Raw genomic sequence first — 10,048 nt, 5'->3', positions numbered from 1 at the left:
AAAAGCTCATGGCTCGATTGTGACTCGTTGCTGATTTACTCGTTAGTTCACCAGCTAGCTCAGCTAGACATCAATTTGTGAATTAGTGTGCTGTATATTGAAACTTAATAAATTTTTTTAAAACTTATTTGTAAAATTTGTAAAATCAGCTTGGTCCAGCTTGATAAAAAAAGTTTATAAAATTTATTTTCTTCTTAAAACAAGACCCAATCAAACCCAGCAATTCAGCTTGCTAGCTAGCTCAGTACAGATCGTAACGATTTCAAGCTTTGATTTCAGCTCATACTCCTAAAGTCAGCTCACTTGTAACTCAGACAAGCCAGTTCGTGACGAGTTCAAACTGATCTCAACTCGTGACGAGCCATCTCATTGCCACCCCTAGGTGCAACTTACATTTTTAATTGGATGTCCATTAAATAAACTTTCGTCTAAGCTTGCACAGTTACACACCGCACACTATAACTGTTCCACTGACGGAGCAATAGATATAGATGTATTTTATGGGCAACATTTTCAGACAAGATTTCTTTGATCACCAGCTACCAATAAATCTAGGCAACAAAAAAAGAACTTTCGGTTGTTTCAGGTAATTAATTGAGAAGTTGTTTCTTATAATTTGGCAGTACAACATTTATCCAAGTAAATTTGGAGGAACATTACAACAAGGTACAAGCTAATAACCCACATATTAAACTTAATCAATTTAAAGTTATTTTGCATACCCTAGCAGTACAACAGGTGCCCAATTATTAATTTATTGAAGCATTTTACCTGCCCACCAAATATTGTGTTCCATGTATTACATCACTCAGTACTAAGTCCCTAAAAAGGGATTGTTTTGAAACTGAAAAGGAGCAGTTTCTTCATTTCCAACCAGGGCAGGACAATCTGTAGAGGCACGAAAGATAAAAATCAGCTTGTAAATTATTGTCAGTGTGAGACTTTTCACACAAAATTAATGCTCTTGAAATCACCAACCACCGAAAAGATAGAATGATTTTCAGCCTCAGTACTCGTACAATACAAGTACCAAGCTGTAGTTACCTGAACTTAAACCAAAAGTATGGGCATACTTGCTACCTTTTTCCTTAACTGATGTATCCAAATATTGACTTAAAGGAAAGCGGATTAAGTCTTAAGGAAGCTTAATCCCTTCTTGCCGAGCAGCCCCTATAAGTACTAACACGTAAAACATGAACATACCCAGAAAATTTATATTTAATTACCCCAATCTGAGGGAAGTGTCGGAGCTGTCTTCATTATAATCTTGGGAACTACCAGAGTGCAGAGCAGTCATCACAGACTCTGAGGATTGCCCTTCTTCTGTTTGCGTATTTTCGGTGTCATTACTTGCTGGTTGACCGGTTATAGAGATCTGCATCACCTTTACATTAGTACAATAAAAGGAAGTTAAATTATTTAAGGAATTGATTTTTGCCTTACTTGTTGCTTCAAGCGCCTATTTTCCTCCTCAAGTGTCATACCCTGCGTTAAAAATTTAAGAAACAACTGGAAATAAAAAATAATTTTTCACACAATAGATCCATGGATAGACATTCAGAAATACAATGATGGAAACAGTGGGAAAGTGCATATAGGTCGAAGAGAAATTTTTAAGAGGATGTATAGATGTTCTACCATACATATATCAACTAACCTATATATGAGTCTCATCAAATTGGAGTCTGTATGTGCTACTACTTTTCTGGAAAAAAAAGTAGGGCCCTACTATTCCAATTCTGGTCACATGACTTAAAACATACGGATCAGATCGACCTGATTTGAAATTCAAGGGGAGCTCTTTTATGTGAATCCGGTTGGTTCATTCATTTTCAATCGTATGGGTTGATTTGAATTAGTAGGGCCCTACTTTTTTAAACAAACAAAAAACATGGATAGCAACTCATGAAATTTGATACAGAACCTTTCATGGCCAAGTCGGTATTTAACACCTTTCATAGACTAGAGCCAGTACATAATCAGCTATCACTACGGTATTGAAGTTTCACTTTAAGATCATCACAAGCTAGTCAACAAATAAATCAGTTTAACCTAAGACTAACCTTTTGCCGCAGTCCATTGATCTGATCAATCATTATTTGTCCCTGATAATGTTTGCCATACACAAATAAATACTTGTTATGTTTGGTACTGCTATGAAGGTTGAGTATATCACAATCAGTACCAGTTAACTATGTGCTTCACGAAACTTCATATATAAACAAATTTTAGTTTAGTTTGTAAAATAAAAACGTACTAGATCCACCAATCAAATGCAATGCAACTGAAGTACTGCATTAAGTACCTTTCTATTAAGAACTCGGCTTAGGCCTTCCTCGAGTTTGTTCTCTAGTTGCTGAAGTTCTGCTACACTCATTTTATCAAGTTCCTCACCTTTCATGTGCCTATATGAGATAATCAATTAACCATTTATTGTATCGTAAAAAAAATGGCATCGCAGATACAAATGTAGTTTTCTTCTTTAAACAAATTCCATACTTCAGTTGGAGACTTGCTGCGGCAACCTTCTTGCTCAATTCTTCACAGTTGGTCTGCTCTACCTAGGAAATGAAATGTATACTTGACAACTTAGATTTGCTCGTACATTACTTGGCCTCAGGGGAGGAACTAGAAATTTTTAGATAGGGAGGCTGAAACTTCAAGTGCATAATTTGTAGTTGGTGGGATTTGAATCCAAGACTTCACAATCACAATCACTAGACTACAAGCACATATATAACATTTTATAAGGGGTCAAAACTATATAAAACCTTTAAAAACGAAATATCCAATGAAATTTCAATATACATTATTAAAAAATTTAAAATTTAAAATCATGGGGTGGTTATGTAGATCTGTCCCTGCTTGGCCTAATATTTTCTTGTTTGGGATTTCAGTCATTTGACTTTCTTCTAGCGCTATACCGCCGGGATAATTCACAATGTTTCATATGTCCTAAGTCCTAACTTAACTTGAATACTTATAGCTAGACAAATAGAATTTTAAAAATTGAGAGATCAAACATATAAAAAATCTTCAATGCAATGGATGAAGAAACTGTACTAGTGTACTACAACATAGTCACCATAACTAACTGTCCCCTGGATAAGTCAACTGTTCTAATCAGCAATATGTTTTGCGATGACTGCTTGATAAAATAATTGGAAGTTTTTGCCGGCACCAGCAAGGCATGCCATTTTGAGAAATGTCTTGTGAATCAGAAAAAAAAACACTTATAAAAAAAACCGCCGTACCACACCCGGTACATGATTTACCGAGACTCAATCATTTAGCCATTCTTTCAACTGAAAAGTGCAAGAAGAATGTTAGCTTTTTTCACACTTAAAACTCTCTGCGCATGAGTTGTGATGTTAAAATTACAAGTAGATTGCACTATATAAACTTCAGCAAAAGTTTGTGCATTATCTAGGTCATTATTACAAGTTTGAACATGTACAGACGAGCTTTTAAATAACATTGATATGGCGTGAATTTAGTACTACACAATATTTGGGAAATGTACTGCTAAAATGATACGAATTAACTCCAGCCATATTTGGTTATAGTTGGAGAACCCTCCTACTGATTTAGAGTCTAATTGTCATTTAATTATGGCAGCATTATATGACTTAAGTAAGAGGATTCATCATCTTATAATGATATGCTAATATCTTATTATTATTCATCCAAATACACCTCATACAAAATTAAGTATGAATCATGTACAATTTATCCTTATAAATTATGAAATCTATAAAAATTTAAATTGGTACATGATTCACACTTTTGGGCTCTTGCTTTCTGAAATGGTGTATTTCTATTTGTTGGTGAGCCAGGAGTGACCTTTTACCGGCAAGCCAAATCATTTCTCATCAAAATTTATAGAAAAAATCTTCTAGGTCAAACAACTTCTCTCACTAAACAGGAATTTAACAAAACAAAATTAGAAGAAATTGAAAATAAAAAGTGAAATTATAAACCACGATCCCTAGTTCACTATGTTTCTCTCTCCCTTTCCATTTTCATCAATATTGTTATTAATTCTCAACAAAACCACCAACTTTTTTCAGCAACCCCACCCCATCCCACAGCTTCACTCACCTACACTTCCATCTCACCTAGGGATGAAACTGATCAGAAACTGGCCCAATTGCATCCATATTCGTTTTTAATTTTAGATTGATCATAGACCCAAATACGTATACGTATGCAGACAAGATAATAAACCAATACGAACACAAATCATAAATAATTCAGGTATTGAACAAAATTTTCACAAAACTCAAACAATGCATAGAACTTTGTTCTGGAATAATTTTTTAAAACTGATATCTATAAGCAATATAAATGTTAGGGAAAGAAGTTAACATCCATAAATATATATATTTAATCATAATGGTGAAAGACAATTGTTTTATGAGTTTTTACAAAAGTGCATACTGCCAAAAATCTGATACAAACTTAGATACGGACAGATAACGTCTGATCTGTCTTTCACCCCATATCTCACCTCTTTTTTTAATTGCATGGTAATCTCTTAAATATTTTCGATTCTGCAGTATCTATGTCAATGTCCATTTTAAATGAGCTGAAACCTAATGACATCACTTACAACCACAATTTGTGTCAAGGTCTTTTTTAAATAAGCTGAAACCTAACCATATAACTTACAACCGCAACTTGTTATCATATAACAACATATGATAATATCATTTTCAAATAAGCTCAATTCAGTGTAGGGGTGAGTAAATCGCTCATAACTCGTGAGCCGTTCATAACTCGCTCATTAAAAGCTCATTTAAACTCGCTCATTTATCCGCTCATTTAAACTCGCTCATTTACTTAATGAGCGAGCATGAGCATGACCCAACTCGCTCATTAAGAATTTACCACATATAATCCCTGCCACATTTAATCCTATGTAATTATGTGTAACATCAACCTTGCCTCATTAAGATTGATAGTGAGCATAGTTTCATATTTAATCCAGTGTAATATAGTGAGCACAATATAACATTTAATCCTGTGTAATATACTAATATTCATAGTTTCATATTCATTTTTTTTTGTAAATCGGCAGAACCAAAACCTCCGCCTAAAGCCCAAAACAAGTAATAGTCATAACAACTCGCTCATTTAAATGAATTATGACAATTTGTTGGATTTTGTTATGATGACTTTTAACAAATTTTGTTATGTGTGGGCACACTATATAATTTTGTTATGAGTCATAAGTCATAACTCGCTCATTTACTTAATGAGTGAGCATGAGCATACCCTAACTCGCTCATGCTCGCTCATTAATCACCCCTAATTCAGTGTATGAGTAACCCATCAGGGTGTAATTTGTTATGGTAGAATTGATATTTTTTATGTTATTATGTTTAGAGATATGTCATTAATAATATAGACTCGTTAAATTATATAAAATTGAATTTAGAAAACATAACGGCATCATGGTTTATCATCTGTTTCATCGCACTAAAACCTAAATGTAAAATAAGTAAATAACCCTCCTGCCACTAAACGTTATTTAGAACCTCATGTATAGATGAAGTTGAGTTGTATCATTTTATTACGTACATGGTGCAATGTTTATATGATAAACTCTTACATTCAAGTCAATAGAAGTGGCAGATGGCTGATCATGATCCTTAGAGTGTCCAGAGTACTTGCGAAGCGTCTCCTTCATGCTTCTCATGGCAAAGAAAAAGAAAGTTTAATATATAAATATCTATATAATACTAAAATTTATATTAAGCTACACATTCCAAATTCCACATGGGCCATATTTTATTTTTAGATCATTAGTCAAAATTATTCTTAAATATGTAACTCAAGTGACAGTAATAATAGATCCCAAAGAGAGCTTATTAATGTAATGCGCAAATCATGATATGGATAAGGACTAAACACAACCCACCAAATGCAATACACATGGTTTATCTATATATTCATCAATCATATCCTAGATAGAGATACTTATGTTATTCAGAATTATTGTTAGTGTGTCAAGGTTGACTTAACTAGAAAACTGACAATTAACTACAAATTGGATCAGATATCTTGCTGTGATAAAGAAAAAGTTCAATGCTCACTTGTAAAATAAATTTAGTATTTCACCTTTGGAAATCCCCTGCCAAAACTTCTACATTTTCTAAGTTCCTCTAAATCTTATCTGTAAAATTAATTAGATTTGCATTTAAAAGAAGAAACAGTTCAAATCAAGCATGACTTTTATATAGGCTCCTACACCTGTTCTCCTTTCTCTACAAAAGCAAAAGACCATCCACAAATGCACAATTTAATTAAGCAATAAACACACCGAGATAGGACTAGCATGATAAAAAAAAATGGATTACTTACAGTTAAACAAATTTGACAATAATGGGCAGTAAATATTTATGGTTATTATTGACTATTGATTGAAACACTGTAGTTAGTTTGCTTATCCAAGGTCCAGAGAAAGAAAAGTAGTAACATTTTGAAACCAAAGGAGACCAGGAGAGAGAGAACCAGAAGACTACAGAGAAAAAAAGAAGTAAGAGAATTTACTTAAACGGGTTTCTTATCTCCTCTTCATTTTACTTTTTTCAAATATAGGCTGTAGGTTTCCATTTTCTTGACTTATCAATTAATCATAGATTAAGAGTCCCATTTGACTGCTCTGAAGACTTATTTTACAGAGAAAATGCAAAAATTGTAATTTCCACTTGTTTGAAATGCTGTAAGAGAATTCAAAAGTTTCAGGCTAGCCTTTCCTCCAAAGTTTAAAATGGAATTCTGAAGTCTCGACTACTAAGAAGCATGAAACCAAAAACCTAACCGTCTACACTTCCACGAGGGACCATTACTAGATAATACTTCAAAGAATCGGAACTCCTTAAAATGTACCTTGATTGACTCATCTCAAAATTGCACAAAACATCATGACATTATTCTATGCATATACAAGTAACCAGACGAATTGGGATAGTACCAACCTTTTAATTTCTTCTGACTCATACATGTAGCTAGGGATATCTCTTGCTTAATGTTTTGAAATCCAAAGGTTCATAGATCATAAAATGATAACAACAAAAATCATTTTAAGTATAAGTACGTAGTTGAAAAGGTCTGACTTACTGTATATATAACTTTTAAAAAATAAAACAGATAAAATAACGATGCACACTTCCAGAGACTGAAATACTAATTAACTTGACAGTTGACAAAACATATGCTTCCACCAGCCACATAAAATTTTATTATCCGTAAGTAATTTTAAGCTATGGGATCGATCGACTGTACCTCCATGAAATCTATAGTTTAACTGTTTGACAAAGATTCTTTTAAAAGTTGAAACTCTAATATTCGTACAACCTTGCTCAGACTGCTTCACTAAGAGTCAAAGACCATTATTAGTTTATATTGTTTGCACTTTCACGCGCTGCAGATCGTATTAGATTTAAACGACACTCATCGATCCACCCCAGGAAATGAACAGCTTCTCCTCTTAAGAAACTGACTCAAGTACAAACTTGTGTTAAAAGGTTGTGTTATTTTCGTCTAATCTTCAGATGAAACAACGAGAACAAAAACATATCAAAAAAATGAATCAGTCTTTTAGTGAACACTGTACGTACCTGGAGCTAGAGAACTGAAAGAGCTTGCCAGTAGAAGAGAAGACAATAAGCGCCACCTCAGCATCGCAAAGAATTGACAGTTCCTCAGCCTTTTTGAACAATCCCTTTCTCCTCTTAGAGAAGGTAACTTGCCTCGCGGCCGTGTTGTCAATCCTTCTCAGTTTGAGCTTCTCTCTCGCCATGGTCACTGTTCATCTCTTACTCAGTTAGAAAAAAGAAAAGAAAAAAGGAACTGAAAGAAGAAGAAAGAGAAAAGGAGGCGTGCAAAGTTGAACAACCTAGGGGGAAGAGGTAACCAGTGTTTGAGAAATTTAGCACGAGCCAATAAAAGGACCTAGGTTTTGCTGGAGGGGAGAAGCACGAGAAAGGAAAGAGGAAAGGTCTCCAATGGAAATGGGATTGGGACTGGCGACCTAATAATCTAAGCGGATTAAATTAAGGGTAGGCTCACCTGTACCTGTACTGCCACGAAATGGATCAGGATTGACGGAGAGAGTACCAGATGGAATCGGAGAGAGAGAGGTGGAAAGACCCCAAACCCTTTTCTTCTCTCTCCTTATTCACTCGGCCAATGGTATCGGCCGTATGTCCGTAGCTCCTACAGGAAAAAGTCGCGGAAATAAATGACCTCTTTCCAGTTTTATCAAAAAAGCTATATGGTCTTATATACCCTTTAAAACTTGATGTGTTACATGGGGACCCTTCTCATTAATATTATAACATAAACCAAAACCAAAATCAAAACCATCGTATCATTTTATTTTTTAATTTAACTTGGTTGTATCTTCAGACGTCACTGTCTTGTAGGGCTGCAAACGAATTAAATCGGAATCGAATTTATCCAAGTTTGAGTTTGAGTTTGAATAAGATTCGAATCGAACTGGTTTAATTTGTTTTAGAATGGACAAATGTCGAATCGAATTAATTACAAACTACAAATCTTTCGAATCGAAGTCAATCAAATTACAAACTACAAATTTTTTTGGCAACCCTATTTATGTTGGTAGTTTATGCATTAATTTTCTTCTCGCGAAATAAAATTCACACGATTTCCTTTTACCTTTCACGAATTCACACTGATGGATTATGGACCAGTTCAAGATTCTCTTACCTTTTACGCTGCTGGATTGATTAAAATTATAGCATGGATCTAGTCAAATGAAATTTATTCCATTGTTAATATGTTACGCTGCTGAAACATTTTTCTATTATAAGTTACCATCATATTAACAATTTTGAGCTTTGATATAAGTTTGATTCCTACATCATTAAAGATTGATAATTGAATCAATTAGTTGCATTATTTAAGATTTGAACCTAAATAGTTCACGAATCAATTTCAAACGAATTATAGCCAATTTGAGTTTGATTTGAATAAGATTCGAACCAAACTGGTTTGATTTGTTTTATAACGAACTAATTTCGAATCAAATTAATTGCAAACTTTTTTCAAATCAAACTCAAATCGAATCACGAGCTTAGCTATGAACTTTTTGTGCAATCCTACTGTCTTGTCATGATAGCTGGAGACAAATATCTATAAAATATTTTAAAATTGGATGATTGGTTTTTTTAAGTGCATTTCAATAATAATAAGCCAATGTGTGTGTAAAAATTCGTGAACTATTTAGGTTGCAAAGTTTTTGCCATTATACAAGAAATTCATTGCACAAGGTTGCAAAGTTTTTGCCATTATTGTTACAATCTACTAAATAATATGAAAAGAGTCTTTTGTTACCAAATTAAATAATACCATCTCGTATTATTTACCCCAACGGTCTTTGTAAAATTTATAAAAAGAACGGGGTCTAAAGAAAATTTCATAGAATAATGTTAGAAACAATGCTTTGGTCCAAAAGGTAGGAGGAAAAGAGGGCCAGATGGGGCAGAGATCCCTTTTCTCTATATGTGGTGAAAAGAAATCATTTCACCTCTTTCCGTTTCCACTTTGCCTTCTTTGGAGTTTCCAAAAGAAGAAACAGGAGATCAATCTCTCTGGATCGCGTGGCGTAGAACAGCCCGCCCGACGAAGTTACTGTTTCAACAGCTGAATGAAACGGAAGCGACGTTTCTGTCATGTTATACCTATAACCAACCCTACAGCCGTAGAGCTTCAGTGGTTATGTACACTTTGGAGTTTACTGTTTACTACAGTAAGAATACGAGCTTTCTGTGGCGCTTTTACTGTAGTTGTTCGTGCGGTGATTCTTTGGCGTTTAGTACAGTGAGTATACGAGTTTTCTGTGGCACTTATTCTGTAGTTATTCGTGTTGCGTTTAATACAGTGAGTATACGAGATTTAATGTACAGTAAAAGAAAATGTTTTATATGTTGGTGCTATTTTTTGGACGTTATATCGGAAACAATAGTGTGTGTTGGAGAAAAAAGTTGAATCAATTTTTATTGATTACATTTTTTATTTA

At 34.0% G+C, this 10,048-nt stretch overlaps 1 protein-coding gene across 9 annotated transcripts; it reads right to left on the bottom strand.

Moving 5' to 3' along the window:
* Positions 1-577: 577 nt before the first annotated feature.
* LOC144553125 (MADS-box transcription factor 22-like) lies at positions 578-8,265 on the bottom strand. Of its 9 annotated transcripts, none has more exons than XM_078301222.1 (9): positions 8,077-8,265; positions 7,626-7,812; positions 5,615-5,693; positions 2,500-2,561; positions 2,306-2,405; positions 2,064-2,105; positions 1,444-1,485; positions 1,227-1,375; positions 578-888 (listed from the first exon to the last, which is right to left on the bottom strand). In XM_078301222.1, the coding sequence occupies exons 2-9, from the start codon at positions 7,805-7,807 to the stop codon at positions 864-866; spliced, it is 681 nt and encodes a 226-aa protein (XP_078157348.1). In that variant the 5' UTR covers positions 7,808-7,812; positions 8,077-8,265; the 3' UTR covers positions 578-863. The 9 variants fall into 9 exon arrangements, with proteins under 9 accessions (XP_078157348.1, XP_078157346.1, XP_078157343.1 ...); XM_078301220.1 differs by having other exon boundaries at positions 1,204-1,375; positions 1,444-1,509; positions 8,077-8,257; XM_078301217.1 differs by having other exon boundaries at positions 1,444-1,509; positions 8,077-8,257.
* Positions 8,266-10,048: the final 1,783 nt, after the last annotated feature.

The sequence above is a fragment of the Carex rostrata genome, chromosome 4 (genome assembly GCF_964058835.1).
Source record: "Carex rostrata chromosome 4, lpCarRost1.2, whole genome shotgun sequence".
In the NCBI taxonomy this organism is placed as follows: Eukaryota; Viridiplantae; Streptophyta; class Magnoliopsida; order Poales; family Cyperaceae; genus Carex; species Carex rostrata.
Note: the sequence above shows the minus strand (reverse complement) of the source record. Positions and strands in the feature narration are given on the sequence as shown.

Coding starts and splice junctions, on each gene's coding strand:
- LOC144553125 (XM_078301217.1), bottom strand. CDS start 7,807: ATGGCGAGAGAGAAGCTCAAACTGAGAAGGATTGACAACACGGCCGCG. Junction 5,694..7,625: donor TTTCAGTTCTCTAGCTCCAG/GTACGTACAGTG, acceptor TGCCATGAGAAG/CATGAAGGAGACGCTTCGCA. Junction 889..1,226: donor GACACTTCCCTCAGATTGGG/GTAATTAAATAT, acceptor GTGCCTCTACAG/ATTGTCCTGCCCTGGTTGGA.